The 21,105-nt window shown below is 40.9% G+C and overlaps 1 protein-coding gene across 1 annotated transcript in view; it reads right to left on the minus strand.

Annotated features, from left to right (window-relative positions):
* LOC308664242 (maestro heat-like repeat-containing protein family member 2B) overlaps positions 1 to 21,105 on the minus strand; it is a gene marked incomplete at both ends in the record, with an annotated part of 123,735 nt that overhangs the window by 46,177 nt on the left and 56,453 nt on the right. The window contains 11 exons of the mRNA XM_081321282.1: positions 4 to 126; positions 2,054 to 2,127; positions 3,088 to 3,204; positions 4,922 to 4,991; positions 5,662 to 5,790; positions 6,186 to 6,278; positions 6,457 to 6,597; positions 7,496 to 7,647; positions 9,255 to 9,353; positions 10,228 to 10,390; positions 13,831 to 13,967. Coding sequence (XP_081177408.1) covers positions 4 to 126; positions 2,054 to 2,127; positions 3,088 to 3,204; positions 4,922 to 4,991; positions 5,662 to 5,790; positions 6,186 to 6,278; positions 6,457 to 6,597; positions 7,496 to 7,647; positions 9,255 to 9,353; positions 10,228 to 10,390; positions 13,831 to 13,967 — 1,298 coding nt within the window. The remainder of the gene's footprint in view (positions 1 to 3; positions 127 to 2,053; positions 2,128 to 3,087; positions 3,205 to 4,921; positions 4,992 to 5,661; positions 5,791 to 6,185; positions 6,279 to 6,456; positions 6,598 to 7,495; positions 7,648 to 9,254; positions 9,354 to 10,227; positions 10,391 to 13,830; positions 13,968 to 21,105) is intronic.

Genomic DNA, 21,105 nt, shown 5'->3' on the forward strand with positions numbered 1-21,105 from the left:
CACTGACAGGCTGACTGACATGGTAAACTGCTTGAAGATATAGTCAACCATATCCCACACAGCACAGCCCTCAACACTTTGAGAGCGAAGAAGTTCTTTAATAAAGCACAGAGTAGCTTTCCTCACCTGTCAAAGAATGACAGAACAAGATGATGTAGATGAGGATGGTAATTATTACCTTTGAATGCTGCAGAATCTTTATAAGACCCCATAAATAGTTTTCATAAACTTTTGCCAAATGATGAGTCTATAGCCATGCTAGTGAGGACAATGCAAATCAGGAGAGTTAGGGCTGAATACTTCTGCAAAGCAGTTCCCTCCTCTAGAGAAATAATAGGACACCAGCTGAGAGTACTGCAAGAACAACCCTTTGGGAGCAAGGGGACATAACGGTACTTTTTTTCCATGTTCCACTCTTAGAAAAGGAGGCAGAACTTGGACAAAAGAAATGGATAAGACCTGAACATTTTAACTTAATTTTAAATTTCACTTAATTAGAATTAAATACAATTAATTTGATCAGCCAGTCACATATTTAATCATTTGTTCTTCTATCAGATTAGTTGCTCTGTGAGTGGGGTTGGCAGTCTTCAAATTTGATATAGAAATAAATAAACAAACTCTAATTTAGCAACAAAAATTAGAATTACAGCCAAGAGCTTGAAGGATTCAAGAAATTCTGAGGCCATAGTGGGTGCTTGGATATAACCTTAAAACAAAATTACAAAATACAAAATTAAACAATGACAAAAATCTAAATGCATTTTAAAAAATCCCATGCACAATTAAACAAGACTATGTGTAAACTTAGTGAAGTATTCCTAATGAATCCATTCATCCCCAGTTTTTATCAATACAGGCAGTGCTTCTTTAACAATCACAATTGGGACTGGTAACTCAGTCGTTAAGCAAAGCATTGAGCAAGTGCAATATCATGAATTTATAATCTTACTGTGGCTTTCTTTGTTTTACAGACCTGCAAAAGTCATAAAATGAGAGGACTGTCTATGGAGAGTTTCAGTCATCCAGGTCATGGCTGTCCCAAAGGTGCTTTTTCAGGAGGCAACGGGACGTTTTTTTTCTTTGAAGACATTTTGCTTCTCACCCAAGAAGCTTCTTCAGCTCTGACTGGATGGTGGGGAATGGAAGGATTTATATTCCTTGCAGACAGCTGGTCATTTGCATTCTTTTAGAGAGTTGTTGAGGCTATTTGGGGGTTTACCTGTGTCCTGAGGGTCGCCTGAGTAGTGCAAATGGGTGTGAAGCCTTCTTGGCTGATGGATATTGCCTCCTGAAAAGGCGCCTTTAAGACAACCATGACCTGCTTGACTGAGAATCTCCACAGACATTTAGCTATGCACTTTGGAATGAACAACCTTCGAATGGTGCGGGAGTATGAACGGATTTCCAGAAAATATTGCAGACCACACAAACCATTCGTGCTTCAGTTTGAGATGCAGACATCACAGACTCATCCCCAACAGTCTGCGCCTATCTTCAACGGTGAAGGGACCCAGGGCAGAAAACATCCTGCAGCCAAGAAGGCTCCACACACATTTGCACCACTCAGGTGACCCTGAGGACACAGCTAAACCTCCAAATGGCCTCAACGACTCTCTAAAAGAAGGCAAATGTTTGCAAGGAATATAAATCTTTCCAGTTCTCCATCATCCAGTCAGAGCTGAAGAAGTTTCTTGGATGAGAAGCAAAACGTCTTCAAAGAAAAACCAGAAAGCCTCCTGAAAAAGCACTTTTGGGACAATGAGAGGACTGGTTGCAAAATTACTTTCTCACCACTCTCTAAAATGCATATGGTTGTTAAATGAGGCAATTGCTAAACAAGGACTATCTGTAAAGTTAAATGGCAAGAAATTTAAGATATTACCAAGGTGGTGCTACTTCACATAGTACATAGTAAATTCTGGAATTTTCTTCCAGAAAGAATACCATCTTAAGAAAGTTTTCTGAATTACCCAGCCATGAACTTGTGCAATTTTCTACAGGCTTTTGGTTTGAACTTGTATGGTTTTTTCATAGGTTTCTACTATTTTACCATTTCACTATGGTCATCCAGAAGGCATTTCACGGCTTCTACAACTGGGCGTTTTCTGTTTCTTGCTTCATATACTGAAAATAACCAAAGATTCACCATGAATCGAAGTCGGATTTTACTAGGAACAATTTGAGTCCCATTAGTGTAAATCACAGTGACAACAAAAGGCTCTAAACACACAACAGAAAAACATATAATTGTTTGGAAACAAAGGAAGTTTGAAGGATAATCATGAATTAATGTGTGTAAGTTTAGTTTGGTTACTTCCTGGTTAAAATTTAATGTGCAGAGACATTTTATTCCATAATGTCTGAATTATTTAGGTTTAGGTTTTATTATTAGGTTTTATTAAATTTTTATACCGCCCTTCTCCCGAAGGACTCAGCGCGGTGAACAGGGCATATCATAAAACTACAAAAATACAAAAGTTAAAAAAGAATTAAATTATTGCCCACAGTAAAAACAATAGAAAATATATATAAATATTAAAACCCTAAGTAACTCCCCATCAGGCCAGGCCAGCTTGTTCAAATAAATGGGTCTTTAACCCGCGCCGGAAGGAGCGGAGATCCGGTGCCATCCGGAGCTCAACCGGCAGCTGATTCCACAAAGCCGGAGCGCCCACAGAGAAGGCCCTCCCCCTGGGGGCCACCAGCCGACATTCTCTGACTGGAGGCACCCTGAGGAGGCCCTCTCTGTGGGAACGCACAGGGCGGAGGGGAGTCGACGCCGGCAGCAGGTTACATTGATTACATTCCTTGGTGGATCTTGGTATGGTGAAGGTTTAATAACAAAATAACTAAATCCTCACATTAACCATCCTTTTTCTAAAGCAGAACTGGGGATCTGGCCTTTAAGATGTAACTGAACTACAGCTAACAGCATTCCTCCTTATTGTTCACATTGGCAGGAGCTCCTGGGAACAATATAATAATAATTGCAGGGCTAGGGATTGTTTGTGCATAAAGTAAAGAGTGTTGCATAAATGTGATGCATTCTCTTTTTGATATTATTTGGAGAATAGTACTACTTACTTTCATCATGGCTCACAATCATTTTTAAATTGTTTAAGAATCCAACACGAATATCTTCTGCAGCATCTTTCATCTGAGTCTGCAAGAAGTCTTGTGCATCAACAGGACAGCAGGAAACTGAAAAATGAGAGATAGAGATAAAGATGAGAAGGAGAAAGAGAAAGAGAAAGAGAAAATTTTGCTGTTCTTGAATTCATAGATGATAGATAGATAGATAGATAGATAGATAGATAGATAGATAGATAGATAGACAGACAGACAGACAGACAGACAGACAGACAGACAGACAGATAGATAGATAGATAGATAGATAGATAGATAGATAGATAGATAGATAGATAGATAGATAGATAGATAGATAGATAGATAGATAGATAGATAGATGGATGGATGGATGGATGGATGGACGGACGGACAGACAGACAGACAGACAGACAGACAGACAGAGATGCATATTGTCATGGTTCCGATAGATGGAAGCAATTAAAAGAACTTCAAGGCAAGATTTTCTTCCTTTAAGAACATTTTATTCAGGAAACAAAGTATCGGCAGTTACATAGTTGAACCCAAGACTGAGATTCCCTCCCACCAGATACAAAGTAACAAGTTGCATTTCCCACCACACTAAAGCTGTCAGAAATCACATTCTCCAATTAGTGCAAAACATGGGCTTTTGTCTCCAGCTCCTCAGCCCACCAAAACCTTATCAGACCATGTCCTTGAGTTCCCACACTTCTGCATTGTTATGGCTAGCTAAACCCTCAAGCATTTACCCCATCCCCCCTTCTACATCTGAACTTTAGAAGAACAGAAAAGGCACGTTAAAAGCAAAGGTAAAATGGCTGCTGATTCTCAGTGGTCAGAGCGACGACATCCATTGTCACAGCATTGACACATATACATACACAATTCTTCAGATCAGTCTTCTGAACATTTTGTAGTCAAAATTGCATTATCCATGCATCAGGAGAACAAAAAAAGTCTCTAAATTATTGGTGGTGGAGGGGAGGAGAAGGGAGGGGAGGGGAAAATGTTTAAAGTAGCACAATGAAGACAGAACATGCTCTATACCCATGGGACCACTGTGGCTTTTGGAGAAAACTAACTGTCAGACCTTCAGTGCATTTAATCCACTTTATTTCATTTCATTCATTTCACTTGTTTGTGTATTCCATTTTCAGTACTGCCATTCTGTGGGGAGGGGGGAGTTTCTGTGGGCTCAGAGATGTATTTCCTTTGCTTTGCTCTATCTTCTTTGAAGTGACCCTCTCTGGGTGTAAAAGGTGGGAGGAATGTGCCTGTGGCCATCTGCCTTATCTCTGTTTGGATGAGACGGGACCGCAGAGGAACTGAAACCTTGAGAAATGCATTTTAGCTCTCCAGTTCAGACTTCACACCTGATTTGGCTAAAATCAAAATGGACAACTGGACACTGGGGAGGGGTTTGAAAGGGCAGTTTTAGTGTGACATTTTGCGGGAGAGGAATTTAGATCTTGCCTTGCTTTACTGCTATCACTAATTCTCAATAAAAGTTCCTGTTGAAACAATGCCAGTTTCAAGAGTTCTGCTTTCTTGAGAGCGCTAGTTGAGGCAGGTCCTTACACTAACAGATAATTGAATAGGAGAATAGGAGAAATGGAGTGGAATATCCTGATAGAAACCTTGAACAACAGCATTCTATGCCACAACATACACTAAATAACTTGATGGGTATATCCTGCGCACGAAATCTCTTTTGTTACTTTCTGTGCATCTAAGTGAAGTGTAGCACTTTGATGAAAACCAAGAAAAAAATAATATTTGTAGAAACCATTTCCATGATTTTGATCCTTACCAAGGTGACCAAAAGCATCCATAAGTATAGAGCGATGATCTTTGCAGATCTCCTGATGTTCATAACAGGACTGTAAGAAAAAGGAAAAGAGAAGCCTTTATTTATTTAATTTGGTTCCCAAATACTGTTCTAGCTTGGGCAATGTTCAGAATTCAATTTATAGTCTGATTTATTGGGGTCCTGTAGATTTATGTAACTTTGGTAGAGCTTGAGATCCATCCCTCAGTTTCCCCACTCCTTTTTTTTTTTTTAGTAAAGTTGAGAGAAGACTTCACCCACTTGGGAAGAAGTTGTGTTAAATGAACTGCTGATACTGATTTTAGGATAATCAACAGTTGGTAGATGCCTTTTTCCTCAGAAAGTTCCAGAGTGATGGGAAAAAATATTTATTTATTTAACTTAAATTTATTTTTATTTTTAATTTAAAACATTTGTATAGCCACTCGTCTTATACCAAACTCTGGGCATCAAGAATTGAAGCAACACAAAAACCACATTACTTAGAATTATTTCTATCCTGGAATGTGATTTAGAATTCTCTATTATGGTCTGAACTGAACTCTGAGGTGGTGGCAGAAAGAAAAAAGAAAAGAAATATTGCAAAACTGGTATTCTCTGTGAAACATTTTTTCCATACAGCATATTATTGTCTTTTCCATTGGAAGTGGCTACATAGGTAAAATGTTCTAATCAGGCTACATGTCTGGATTCAACAGAGCACAAAGCAATGTACTACCCACCAGATCACACATAGCGGATTCCCCTTCAGAGTCCTGCCTTTCCATAGTGGTCATTTGGATATTGGGTTTCCAGTCCTGTTGTGAAAACATCTGGGGTTTCTTTTGTAGTGGAGTATCGAGTGGCAGAACCTAGAACAAAGCAAGACAGATCAATGGGAAAAACATTATTTTTGTATCTATTTTTGTTGGGGACCCTATATTCACTTCAGGGTCTTAGAATTTTCATCTAGCTTCAATATTAAAATTGAAAGAAGAGGGCTTGGAGGTATCCAGTTGATGAAAAACTAGCTTGTCATTCAGAGGGCCAAGCTGAATGTTTCTGAAAGGCTCATGGAAAATTAATTCAAATCACACAGAAACCACTTTGCATGGAATACCAGCTATTTGGTTTGGCTTTTTTGATGGTGACATCATAACTTGCTGCATGAAAGGTTAACCACATGGCTTGGATCTGTTGACAGGGCATTACAACCAGTATCTCCTTATTCCCAAAACAATGTTCGTGTCACAGGACATTTTCTTACCTGCTTGAATACAAAGTCACAAAGGGCCTGGAATATCTTCTTTGGAATGGGGGGTTTACACTCTTCACAGACATCCAAAAAAAGGTTAAGTTTCTAAAAACAGGAAACCGTATCTGTTAGGCAATGTACATTGGAGCAATCATGCATAGCTTCACCATTAAAGTAAAATTAATAGCATCATCTGGTGCACCAGCTGTGTTTGTTCCTAGATCGGGGGGGGGCTTCAGAGAGTCACTCATGCCCTGGTCACCTCACAGCTGGAAGTGCTTACTTTGGCTATGTAGAATGAGTCAAGAACTCTGCTGTCCATAAGGACTTTGGGAATGTTCTGTATAATTTCATCTTGCTGCTCTGTACGACGAACCAGAACCCCTAGCATTGGCCACTGGGCTTTCACCGATGCCTCCTTCACCTACAGAAAAGCAAACATCTTGGATCTTAAGTACGTCACTGCAAGAGCTGTTGCATAGAGATCTGGGAAAGCACAGTTAGGCTGCCACTTGATACACCCTTCAAATTATACCAAAATATTTGTGAGGCTCTCTGTTATGATTTTTACAGTGTACACACTCTTTGGGGAGGGTCTGCAAAAAAGGGACAGAAATGTTCCCAGTCCATCCTCTTCCTGGCATCTGTTCAGAACAACAGCAACACTATCTCTCCCTTCATTTTTAATTTGTGATTGTGACATTGCCATGCACCCATTTGTGATTGACTATCCGATAGTCTTGACAGTCACAACCTGCTCTCTGATTGGTGGGGGGCAGAGATTCAGACCCAAGGAAAAACAAGAGGGAAAATTAGCTGATGACTGGAGTTGCGAATGCTAATAATAAACAGGCATGAAAAAACAATAAAGTATATTGGAGTGGAGGAAAAAAAATTCCACTTCCTTTTGATGGCTCTAAATTCATGGTTCTTTTGTGTAGCCATGAGTCCCTTTGGCTATAACCCAGTAAATTGACAATTTAAGGATGTGTTTAAAAGTTACGCTAAATGATTGCCTATGTAAAAATGTCTTTTTTCTGGTTCTCTTTTTCCCTCTGCTTGCTTTTGTGGTTTTTGCTTTTTCCTCTGCCTATTTTTCTCTTCCCACCACTTTTTTAATACCGGTATTAAAGTAATATAAATAAAAACGCGCAGCAATTAACTTGCGTCACCTCAAAGAGAGAGGCTAATTTTTTTTCATTTAAATATCTTGCATAAAGTTTTCCCAGGACTGACAACAGACCAATTCGCCTATAATTGACAGGGTTACCCACATTTTTTTAAACAAAAGAGAACTAAAGATAAATTGGGCAGATCCTTACTTTTGTTTCCTCATCGTTCATCCAATCACTAACCAGACACTGATAGATGGGGATGACAGGAGCACAGAGCTGGGCCTCGGTCTCTCTGGGGAATGAGCACATTTTCCAGTTTTTATAGTAAAAGTTTATGGCAGTGCAGAAAGTTTCCATAACTGTGAATGAAACGGAAAGAAGCAAAATGCCTGAGGTGGTTTTCTTGGGGGAAAAAAACTACTTTGTGTCGTACAGTCGTTCATTCACAATAGGATAACCGGGGAAATTGATTGATTCATTCATTCATTCAAATTTGCATGCTGACCCTCTCACCAATAAGGCAACAAAATGTACATACAATATGAAATGTCACTGCTAAATTATTAACTATTTGCCTTCTCTTGCAGCAAGGCTCTTTTTTCTCCAGTTTCTTTCATCTGATTTGCATCTTAAATCTTTGGGTTTTTGTTGCTTTCATTTCCATGTACACAAATTAAAATCTGGGCAACCTGCTGGCACGAGGCAGAGGACATATCGCTAATATTGCTAATGGTATTTGTTATTATTATTAATGCTGGTATTTATCTTACGCACATGCTCCCAGACCAGCATGAGATTATGTAAACCAAGAGAAAAAGGAATGGTTGACTTAGGTCTGAATCAGTCTGAAAATTCACCCCATTGTATGTTTTTGTTTAAATGTATGTTAATAGAGACTAGATTATCAAGCAGAAATTCACACATTTTAGATATGTGGTACAAGTTGATGAAAGACTAGAACAAATGGCTATGCTTGTCAAGGCTGGCGGCATTAGAAGAACAGGAAGCCAATAGAATAGATGGCTGAGATCAGGCATATAACCGGAATGTCTCTGGAAGAGTGCCAGATTGTCACTGGGGGACAAATCAAAATGAAGGGCATTTTCCATACTTTTACTAAGACTTAGGTAAGAGTCTATAGTAAAGGTAAAGGTAAAGGTTCCCCCGCACATGCGTGCTAGTCGTTTCCGACTCTAGGGGCTGGTGCTCATCTCTGTTTCAAAGCCAAAGAGCCAGCGCTTGTCCAAGGACGTCTCCGTGGTCATGTGGCCGGCATGACTAGACGCCAAAGGCGCACGGAATGCTGTTACCTTCCCACCGTAGTGGTCCCTATTTTTCTACTTGCATTTTTATGTGCTTTCGAACTGCTAGGTTGGCAGAAGCTGGGACGAGTAACAGGCGCTCACTCTGCTACGCGGCACTCGGGATTCGATCCACCAAACTGCCGACCTTCCGATCGACAAGCTCAGTGTCCTAACCCACTGAGCCACCGCGTCCCTTAAGAGTCTATAGACCCACCTAACTGTTAATTTGCCTTCTAACACAGAGGCCCCCAACCTTTTGAGCATCAGGGACTGGTTCTGTGGAGAGAAATTTTCCTGTGGACCAGAGTGGGTGCGCTTTCATGTACTACCTGCATCCCACAGATGGGGCTTTGCTTGTTTACACGGACTGGTTTCTGGCACACCGTGGCCCGGGGGTTGGGGGGCCCTGTCCTAACAGACTCTCTTCTAGATTATTTTCCTTAAATTCTGCAAATTCTACTTGAAATAGTTCCTGGGGGGAAAGTCAGGTTAATTATTTTTCATTAACCGTTAGCTATTAGAGTAAATAGACTAATTAACACTAAACACTAAAGAGAATTAACACTAATGGTGGACCCCAAATCTGAAAGGATGCATCTTAACATTTAAGAAAGAAATGGCCATATAGGCTAAATGAAAAAGGGAAATATGTTCTCACTTACCGTAACACACCGCTTCCTTCATATGGCTTATCATGGGCATCCTTAGAATCATTCTTATATACACAAAAGTTAAAGACAAAAATGGGACACACTTAAGTGCTGCAAGAATGAAAAAAAACATACATATGTGTGTTAGATGAGCAAAGCAACCATGGGAAAGCCCAAAGGTGCTTTTTTTCACGAGGCAACTGGACTTTCTTGTTTTTCTTTGAAGACATTTCATTTCTCATCCAAGAAGCTTCTTCAGCTCTGGGTTCACCTTTGGGACAACCATGACCTGAATGATCGAAAATCTCCATAGGCAACCATGGGAAATGTTATCTCCTTATTCCAGATAACTTCTTCCAACTAGTTGCCCATTCTAAGGCATTTGCTAATTGATTCAGCCAACTATCAGGCTACATAAATACAATATATGTTAAACTGCTATATTGTTCCATGTTAGATTACTTGAAAATACCAGGAATCAATGCTTTTAAAATAATGATTGTAAGAGCCAGAAAAAAAGAAAAAAGGCTAGAGAAAGTAATAAAAAGGCTACAGAGAAATTAGAAGAGTCATCCAGAAATTAAATAGGGTCTAGAATGACAAAGACCACTGCACGAATTTCCCTTTTGATTTAGTACATTGCATATTTGGCTTCAATGTTTGACCTATACATATAGATACTTTTTAATCAAAATAATTTTAATTCTTCTATTGCATAAATGTTGAGCAACCATTTGGTCTATATCACTCTGAATTTGACTCTTATGGGAGCGGGAGGTTTAAGTGAAATGTTAATGTTTCTACTGAAATGTGGCTCACTCATAAGCTGTACCTCATAGGATTTGGTTCAGATCATTCCTTGGGACCAGTTTGCACAGCATATTAGATCACTACCGTAATTCTCCAGCCCTACAGAGAAAGGCTCAGTTCCTGCTTGAAACAAAACACCCAACAGTGAAGGAAGAACTGCTAGAGGATGTTATACCATAGTGAGATGCCAGGTTTCCCAGAGTGGTCAGTACCATGTGGTGCGGGAGCATCCCAGTCTTCATATTCCTTTGAAGTTCATACATGACATCATTGAAATGAGAGTTGGCCAGAGCTAGAAGGATCATGCTGGCTTGGACACTGATTTTCAGAGGCACTTCCTACAAAGGTGGGGGGGAAAATAGGAATTATTGTCATCCAATAATTTCAGGACCATTAAAATGAGGTTAGGTCTCAATTAATAAGGAGGGTATATTTTAGTATGAACTGGATAGAACAGTGCTTGGAGGTTGTTGGTTTTTTTAAAAACAAGTTTTATTGGTTTTTTCAGTTAAAATCTACATATTTAGAAAGCATCATGATGACTGGGTAATCAGAGATTCAGTAACAGAGTTTTCAGTATATAATTTAGGTTACATTATCAAAACATCCTTCTCAATTTCCCTTAACATTTCATACAACCAGTTTAAACTAGTAAATTTCTAGAAATAGCATGGTCAGTTGAAAAATTTGTCAATTCAATTTCACTGAAATATATCTATGTCCTGTTATTAAAGTTTACCTAATTTTAATTTTAATTATATTATTCAAATTTAGCCTTTAACATCCCAAATAATATTCACAACCCAAATTTCCCTTATTTCATTACATCAAAAACTATAATAATAATAATAATAATAATAATAATAATAATAATAATAATAATAATAATAATAAACCTTTATTGTCAAAGTACAACATGTGTACATTGAGATTAGCTGAGCCTCCCCCCCCCCATGCTCTCTCCCCCCAACACACATCTAACATGTATGCAGTGGCTGAGTAGCTATGTTCTACCTAATAAACATTGTCTGTTTCACATCCTAATACATCACACGTTACTGACAGAACCACAGTCTATGTTTATCAATCTACAACTTATACACAACCAGATTCTGTTTTAAATTTTAGCTAATTCTTAATTCTTAAATAGAATAATCAAACGTCTTTTAACATCAAAAGTGGGATCTTTCCATTATGTCAGTGCACAAATTATAATGTGTAAAATAAGCCTAATAGATACATAAACACATTCTAGTTCTATCTCATAAACATTTTCTATTTTAGATCCTGATAGATCACTGATTACTAAAAGGATAACCTTTAATGGTTCTCTAAGAACTCACTTTTTAAATCTAACTCGGGCTTTCTTTTTTTGCCAATCAGGTTTCCAAACCAAGGCCTTTGAATTGCCAGATAGGTCTCCCTTCACTCCAATACATATTATTTGAATTGAAGGAGGCCATCTAACCATCAGTGATCCACAAAAACCAAACCATTTGTAATCATTATGTTGTTGCCCTGTTAGTTCTAGTCTCTGTATTTGCTCTAAAACCTTTATCTTCAGTTCGGTCTGGATTCCTCTTCCGTCTGGGTTCATCTGCTTTAAGTAAAGAGTCTTATCCAATTTTGTAATTAATGCTTGGCTATCCAGGCTTTCAGAAAACTGTCTTTGTTGATCTTCCACATCCTCTATGTTAGCATCACTATCTTGTACACAGTATACTTCTAAAGTTATAGGCTTTTTTGAAAGAGTCAAAAGTTGAGTATTAAGTTTTCCCATAGTTTGTTGTTGGTCTTTAAGGTTATTTGCTAAAGTGATAGTTCCTTGTACTTTTAGAGTTGTCAGTTCTTTGAATAGTTGTTGCTTATATTCCTCTGTCTCAATAGTAATATCTTCCAATTTTGTTATATTCTGAAGTATAAATTCTTTAGTTGCAATCTGGGTTTCAATTTGTGACTTAAGGTTGGCATGTAAATTATTAAATCTGGAGATAGACATCTCAGTGACTCTGTAGATTGTTTCAAGTATGAGGTTATAATCAAGCAAGTTTTGTGGCTGATCCTTCTTCATTTTGTAATAATTATAAATAGCACTTGGTGGAGGCTATGTTTCAAACAAAAATCAGTAAGAGTCCACCTCCACAAGTCTAAGCCAAATTCATCTCCAGCTGTTTCAAGTTTTTATCTTAATGCCAAGGTCAGTTCAAAATATAAGCAAGCCTGTTTGCCAATAGTATTCACTAGATGTCCCCAGAATCCTTTTCAGACAGTATCTTTTTATTTATTTCTCTTTTTTGGTCCCCTTTTTTAGACTAATACGTAGAATAGTCCATTTCTGTAAATATAGGAACTTTGGGCCAAAAGTAGAAAGGCAGTAAGTTCAATAAATCAGTATAATTTAGTAGAAGGCTGTTTCTTTTCTCTCCCAATGTAGACAAAGGCCGCTCTTAAGGAGGGTGGGGAAAAAAATCCCTTCCCTCTCTCCTCGTAGGGGGAAGCAAATTCAGAAAGCTTTTGACAGGGAAAGTAGACAATTAGGAAAAGAATAAGGCAATTTTCACCCAGTTTTCAAGTGCTTTCAATTGCTTTGTTGTGCTTTTGGCTTCAGCAGGAAACGGCTAAATGATGGGCCATGGGAGTGGCCGATCCTTTCTTCTTCGGTTCGGAGAGTAGCTTCAAGCTGATGGGAGGGCCGCTGCCCTTGTGCCACGGACTGGAGAGACCTCTCCCCCACTCATCACCTCTCCAGGGCAACTTTCAACCCCTTTACAGGGGCCCCCAATGAAGAAATTCAGGCAACACAAGGAGGAATTCCCTCACATGTCTGGGAATACCGAAAGTCCAGAACCAGAAGCCCGTGCTTGGAGGTTTTTAAGAAGAGATTGGACAGCCATTTGTCTGAAATGGTATAAGGTCTCCTGCTTCAGCAGGGGGTTGGACTAGAAGACCTCCAAAGTCCCTTCCAACTTTGTTATTCTGTTATAGGTAGTCCCTGACTTACGACAGTTCATTTAGTAACCATTTAAAGTTACAACAGCATGGAAAAAAGGGACTTATGACTTTTTTCATACTTATGTCTGTTGTAACATCCCCATGGTCACATGATCCATATTCAGAGGCTTGGCAACTGATCATATTTATGACTGTTGCAGAGTCCCAGGGTCATGTGATTACCTTTTGCGACCTTCTGACAAGCAAAGTCAAAGAGGAAGCCAGTTTCACTTAACAACTGTGTTACTGACTTAACAACTGCAGTGCTTCACTTAATAACTGCAGCAAGAAAAAACTCACTTAACAAATGTTTCAGCAGCAGAATTTTTTGGCTCAATTGTGGTTGTAAGTCAAGGACTACTTGTATTCTATTAAATGAATGAAAAGAAGAAGCTAAACATAGAGCTGCCATTTTCAATGGCAATCTCTTACCTTTTCTATAGTCTAAGAGGAAGCTTCTTGTGCTAAAAGAAGTTAGAAGCTTCTTTTAGTACAAGATCAGTCCAAGAGTGATGAAAACAGTTTTTCAGATAAAGTGTGCTATAAAGCAGGGGTCCCCAAACCCTGGTCCATGGACCAATACCAGGCCACAGCATGCCAGGAACTGGTCCACACAAAAAAGCAAAGCCCCATCCATGAGATGCAGGCAGCACACAAAACCACACCCCTTCTGTTCTGCAGAAAAAACTCTCTACATGGAACCAATCCCTGGTGCCCAAAAGGTTGGAGACCTCTGCTATAAAGCCTTTGACTCACCATGCTGTTGATTTTATGCAACAGGCCTTACCTCATTTATCATCTCTTGGGCCAAAATATTGATGGCCAACTTGACATTAAGTTTCCCAACCATTATGCTGATGTCTTGAGCAGCTTGCTCAGCATTCTGCAGGCATTCCAGACAGGAGTAGATGTAATCATAAATCTCTGAAAGAAGAAGAATTTGGAGTGTCACCCTTGAAGAGGGCCTTATTTGCCTGTAACAAAGCTCCATAACAGTATTATTTATAACCTGTTAGACAGTTTATATCATCAGAATTATGACTCACTTCAAAACATGTTGAACTGACATAGAGATGCAATTTATGATATGATGTTTCTGTGAGTTCACCAGAGCCAATGTTTCTTCACTAAGCCTTCTTTTTCTAACTTGGCATCTTGATACACTGTCATAGTCTGCTGGGATATTTAAACTAGCCTTTGGTTCAACATATCCAGAAGATTCCATATTGAGGAAAGTTGGTTTAAAACATTGATATTTGTGCCTTTTACTGTAAAGTTTTTATTTTTTAAACAACAACAACAACCATATCCCAAGATTCAATTTGCACTGAGATGAATTCTCCATTGTTCTTATTATGGAATTTTATTCACCCCTGAAATGCCACCCAAAATATTAGTTTAAGAAGGAAAAACAAGGGATTTTCTTCAGAATCAGAGCAGAGTAAGAAAATCACCATCCTCAGTTTAATCAGCAGAAGCAGTCTTGGTAAGTAATGTCAGAGTAAGTTAATTCCAGCAGTCCTCCAGAATGATGCCAACAAGCACTGCCAAAAAAAGTTTGTTTTCATTATCATCTGCATCATTTCAAAAGATGGCAAGTGAACATATATTTAGTAGGCATCAGAAAGTCATATTAATCTCTGTAAAAGAGTCACTGGAGGAGAAAGTGTTAATGTTGTATTTTTGTTTGGATTCATCAGTCTTCAGTGCAGTGTCATTTATAGGAAATGCAACTCCAAAAGCTTTGCTTCTTTCTACTGTTTATTCTGTTGATCACTAGAGGAACAGGGATAATGTTAAAGGAACTCAGAGCGCCTACTGAGCCATCTCACCACAAAGGGATTAGCCTGCCTCACTCATCATTGGAGGGAGCTTGTTGTGAATACTATCTGCTAAGGAATTTCATCTGGCAGAATCCAGGAGAAGAGCCTTTTCCACTGTGGCCCCTGCCCTGTGTAATGTTCTACTGCCAGAGGCTAAATCTGCTCTTGTCCTCCTGGCCTCAAAATTTGGTTTGGCCTGTTGGCTTGAGGTCCTGATGGGGACACTCCTTGCTGGAGATGATCATCTCGCCATTGTGCTGCCCATCTTCTTGGTTCCAATTTTTATATAACTCTTTTAATTCTAATTGTTTTTATATTTATCTTTCTGTAGTTTGTAAGGCACCCAGAGTCTCCTTATTGCTCAGATGGGTAGGATTATAACAATAACAACAACAATAATAATACCCCCAGTGAGGCCCTACCTTGACATGATTGTGGGGCTTGTGTACTCTGAGGAAGATGAGAGCTATGCCAGAGGTTCAACCATACTGGACAGGTCTCATCAGAGGAGTCAAACAAAGTGTCTCTCCCATAAAAAAATATGGTGAGATGTAAACTTCAGAAAGCCAAGAAGAATAGGGGGCAGAGGGCTACTGCAAATCCACCAAACTGTAGAAGAAGAAAAACGAAGTTTGAATGACTATGTAAATCAAAGTACAGAAAAAATGCTGCAGGCTGTAAAAACAGAGAGCATTATAAAAGTAACAGAAACAAAGGCAGAATATAAGGAAAAATGGCTGGATGACAGATTAAATAGATGGAAAACCAAAGCTTTGCATGCACAGCATTTGAAAAACATTGAACGAAAATGTGATAACAACTTGACATGGGCATGGCTTAAGATGGGAACCATCAAGAAAGAAATGGAAGGCTTAATACTGGCTGCTCAAGAACAAGCACTACAAACTAATGCCATGAAAGCGAAGATACAAAAATCCAAATTGCTGACTTTGCAACAACAAAGTTGAAACTGTTTCACATTTAATATGTGAGTGCAGCAAAATCGCGCAAACTGATTACAAAGCTAGACATGACTGAGTTGCTAAACTAATCCACTGGGCATTGTGTAAAAAATATGACTTTCCTGTGTCTGAAAAGTCATGGGAACATAGGGTGGAAAAAGTTGTTGAGAATGAGAGGGCGAAGATCTTGTGGGACTTCTGAATACAGACAGATCGCCTTTGGAACACAACACACCAGATACCGCAGTTGTAGAGAACCAAAGCATACAGTTGATTGATATCGCTGTACCAGGAGATGCCAGAATCAAAGAAAAAGAACTGGGGAAAAATACGAAATACTGCGACCCGGCCATTGAAACTGCACGATTATGGATGAAACATGTAACAGTGATACCCATTGTCATCAGGGCACTGGGAACTATGTCCAAAAACTTTGCAAAATACATCAAGAAATTGCAGCTTCCTGCAATAACTCCAGCAAAGCTACAAAAAACTGTGCTACTCAGAACATCTTACATTTTAAGGAGATACTTGGTTGATACCTAGGATGCGGGCAGCAACCCGTGTCAACCATTAGTGCCAGTCAATTTGAGTGTTCAGTTGACTGAGTTTCATGTTTTATGAATAAAAGTTTTATAATACCCCCAGTGAGGCACTACCTTGACGTGATTGTGTGGCTTGTGTACTCTGAGGAAGATGAGAGCTTTGCCAGAGGTTCAACCATACTGGACAGGTCTCATCAGAGGAGTTAGACAAAGAGTGTCTCTCCCATAAAAAATATGTTGAGATGTAAACTTCAGAAAGCCATACCAGCTCAGATGTTGCCTGAGTTAACAAGGGCCGTGCTAGATGTTGGAGTTCTGGTGAAAAATGGGTTAAAGGACTCAGGACTGTTGGCTGAGCAGCCAGGGCCAGCAGCTGCAGAACTACTGGAAGAAAAGGTATTTACCTGTCGCAAATACACAGTGATTGAAAACCAAGAAATAATTATCTGTTATTACAGATCAAGTCCAACCAGAAGAGGATATCTAAAACGAATGCACCAGTTCTGGAAAGAACAACATCCAGAATCAGAAATAGCAGAACAGAGACTAGCAGATCAATGCTGATTTATAATATGAAATTAAAGTATTCACAGAAATAGAATTGGATGAACTGCAAAGGTTTACCCAAGGCAAAGAAATCAAAGCCCCACCAGAAGTAATTCAGAATGTAGAGGCAAACCAGGGGGAGTTGGCAGTGAAGGAATCCAGCAGAGATATACAACTGTTCTCATTTGCAAACCAGGCACCTCTTCCTCAGGAAGAACAAAACCCTCTAACTAAAGAAATAAAAGAATTGAAACAAAAAATAACTGAGCATCTAGAACAGCACAAAAACAACAGAATAAGGCTGCCTGCATTGAAGCTTGTTCCAAAGAAACAGCTAGCACAAGCATTAAAAGATGCAAATACTGCAATATTAAGTATAAGCACAAATTCACTGCAAGAAACAAACCAACTAATGCACAGCACAGCTGCAGTTATAACTGAATACCTGGGATGCAAAATCAACAAAGAAGAAAAACAAACAAACAGTGCACCACAAAAATGGAAGGCTAGACTAGAAAATAAGATCAGCAAGTTAAGATCACATGCAAGCAAGCTAGAACAGATGAAAGAAAAGAAGCTGAAGAACAAGAAGACCAAAGAATACCTAATGAAGAAATACCACTTAGAAACAAGAAAGATCAAGGAAGCACTGGAAATAATAAAGCAGCAAATAACAGCTATAGCCAGGAAAATCAGTAGATATGAAGCTCGAATTGAAATTATAGGCAAAACCTGCAATTTCAATCCAATCAGAAACATTTCTACCAATCCATCAATGGAGAAACTGCAATGAATCAGTCAGTACCTGACGAGGAAGAAACAGTGCAGTTCTGGAAGCAGATAAGAGATAACCCAAAGAAATACAACAAGGATGTGGCTTTGGTTAAAAGAGGTTGATGCAAATAAGATAAAAGTTGAAATGAAAGAACTAGTAATAACAACCAAAATGGTAGAAAAAAGCAAGGAAGATCAAAAATTGGTCAGCACCAGGTGAAGATGAACTGCTTGGGTTTTGGTTGAAACATCTAACTGTTATATACCCACTCATTGCCAAGCAGTTCAACAATATACTACAAGGAGGAGAAATTGAAAAGTGGCTAACAACTGGGAAAACCTACCTAATAATGAAAAATTAGGGGCAACACCAGGCAACTACAGGCCAATTACCTACTTACCAACAGCTTTCAAATTGCTAACTGGTGTGGTAGCTGATGCAGTACAACATCATTTAGTTGAAAACAATCTCTTTCCACCCAAGCAGAAAGGAAACTGCCCCAATAGCAGAGGAACAAAAGATCAACTCCTAATAGTCAAAATGATCTTGGAAAACTGCAAGAAAAGGAAGACCAACCTGAATGTGGCATGGATTGACTACAAAAAGGCATTTGACTCTCTGCCACATGACTGGATAATCAAGTGCCTAGAAATAACAGGAGTCAGTAGAAACATCAGAAAATTTGTGCAAAGATCGATGGCACAATGGAATGCTAATTTCTGTGGTCCTGGACCACCACTTGAACACCATTGGCATTGACAAATTCACCATTAGTTAATTGCAAAAGGCAACCTTACTAGGAACTGCTTCCATCCTGCGATGATATCTGTAATACCAGCAAATATCCACATCTGTGTATCCCAGGTCCTTGGTAAGGACTCAATAGTTAGACAAAAATGCCAAACCTAGTCTGAACATCAGGCTGACTGTGCGATGATCAATAATGATGATGATGATGATGATGAAGATGATGGAAGGGACCTTGGAGGTCATCTATTACACATCTGCCTCGCACGAACATTTGCCTAATTCTCCTGCATATCATCCCCAAAGGACTCAGAGGGACCTGGGTATAAGCCATGGTGAGAGGGTGGCTTAAAATTACACCGGCTGCCCCTAGAGGTGAGAGCTCTATGGGGTATGCCCTACCCAGCATGTGTGTTCCAGACCACCCCCGGGAACAGAGTCGCGACCTTCGTGAGAGGATGGTGGTTGACCTGTTCTCGGGGTTCACCCAGCTTGAGTGGCAGTGAAGCTGGGTTGATGGTCTGGACACCCACTTACCTCTGCTTAGATCCTCCTAATCAACTAATTAATATGGGACTGCCTTCTCCTGGATTTGCTCCTTATGCCTCATCTTTGCTATACTAGCACGGACTTGTTCGCCCTCAGGGGTGCCGCCCCTCCTGGGTGCGACCCGCCTTTCTAGCCAACTATAATCTCGATGAAGGGCCCGATTGTTGGGACCCTGAGAGACAGCCGGGCAGGGGTAGGGGCCTCCGATATAAATTCAATAAGAGGCCCCTGGTTAGTTTCTTAGTTATTTTTTTTGTGGGGTTAGGGAGGGGGGTGGGAATTTCTTATGGTTGTTCGGCAATGGGGGGTAGTCCAGCAACCGTTGTTCAGGCCAGGTCTGAGATTGATCGCGTGGGGGGGAGTGGGGTTCGGTTGCCCCTGGAGCTCCAGAGTGGGTCGTGGGATTACCTATTCCCACGACGTTAGGGAATGGCAGCAGGTGTATGAACAGAGGGCCGTATCAATATCCGGGAGGGCCTCTCCGCTGTTTACAAGCGGTGAGGCGCTCCGACCCTCTGCTTCTACCCCGAGGTCCTAGGAGAGAGGATGTGCAGCCACCTGAGCTCCGGTTAGTGTAGTTGAATGCCAGGTCCGTTGTTAATAAGGCTCCTCTTGTCCGGGATTTGGTCGAGGGTGAGCATGCGGACCTGGCCTGCATCACGGAGACCTGGCTGGGCCCAGAGGGCGGCATTCCTCTGGTTGACCTTTGCCCACCAGGTTTCCGGGTGCTACACCGGCCTTGGGCTCAGGGTAGGGGCGGTTGTTATGAGGGAGACATTGTGTCCGCGGGAGGCCACCGTTCCTCAGATTGTCGGTTGTGAGACTCTCTTCCTGAGATTTGGTCCTGGGGCGCAGTTGGGCTTGCTGCTGGTGTACCTTTCGCCTAGTCATGTAGCAGCAGCCCTGCCTGAGCTTCTCGACATCCTCTCGGGGTTGGTGATTGAGTTCCCCAAACTTATAGTTTTGGGTGACTTCAATCTACCATCCCTGGGAGGATAATCTGAGTTAGCTCGGGAGTTCATGGCTTCCATGACGGCCATGGACCTGACGCAAGTAATTTATGGACCGACTCATGTGGGAGGCCACACCCTTGACTTGGCTTTTTTATCTGGTCGGTGGTTAGATGATCTTGGTGGGGGCTCCCCAATTGTTATGCCCCTGTCATGGACCGATCATCATCTCCTGCGGCTGGTCTTCCGTTTTACCACTCCCCGCCGTGGGTGTGTGGAGCCTATTAGATGGTACCGCCCCAGGCGCTTAATGGACCCTGATAGGTTCCAGGCAGCGCTGGGGCCCCCACCTGCCTCCGTTGCTCACAACTCGGCAGATGCCTTAGTGGAAGCCTGGGAAAGGGCAGCCATGGAGGCTCTTGACTGAGTTGTACCCTTGTGGCCCCTGACCTGGTGCAGATCCCAGCGAGCTCCATGGTTTTCCACAGAGCTTCGGGAGATGAAGCGTCAGAGATGGGGCCTAGAGAGCTGTTGGAGATCCAGCCGATCCGAATCCGACCAATTGCGACTAAGAACCTATATTAGGTCTTATCTCGCAGCGATAAGGGCGGCAAGGTCTAATCACTTTGCTACCCTTATTGCGTCCGCAGATAATCGCCCGGCCGCCTTGTTTAGGGTGACCCGCTCCCTCCTTAACCAGGAGGTGAGGGAGGAACCTTTGCAGGGTCGTGCCGAGGAGTTTAGTCAACATCTGTTGGACAAAATCGCTCGGATTCGGACCGGTCTGGACTCTGACTGGGCAGAGTCTGACGATCAGGATGCGGGCGGTCTTGTCGATATTACCTGGGAGGAGTTTGATTCTGTGACTCCGTAGGAAGTGGACAGGATTATGGGGAGGCTGAGCTCCACCACATGTTTATTGGACCTGTGCCCCTCCTGGCTGGTTTATGCGGCTCGGGAAGGAACACGAGGCTGGTTCCAGGTGGTCATATCTGCTTCTTTGAGTGAGAGTAGTTTCCCCGCCGTCTTGAAGGAGGCGGTGGTGAGACCTCTCCTCAAGAAGCCTGCCTTGGACCCAGCTGTGTTAAATAACTTTCGTCCGGTCTCCAACCTTCGCTTCCTTGCGAAGGTTGTTGAGAGTGTGGTGGCGCATCAGCTCCCTCAG

This window comes from Vipera berus (genome assembly GCF_964194415.1).
Source record: "Vipera berus genome assembly, chromosome: 1".
Classification (NCBI taxonomy): domain Eukaryota; kingdom Metazoa; phylum Chordata; class Lepidosauria; order Squamata; family Viperidae; genus Vipera; species Vipera berus.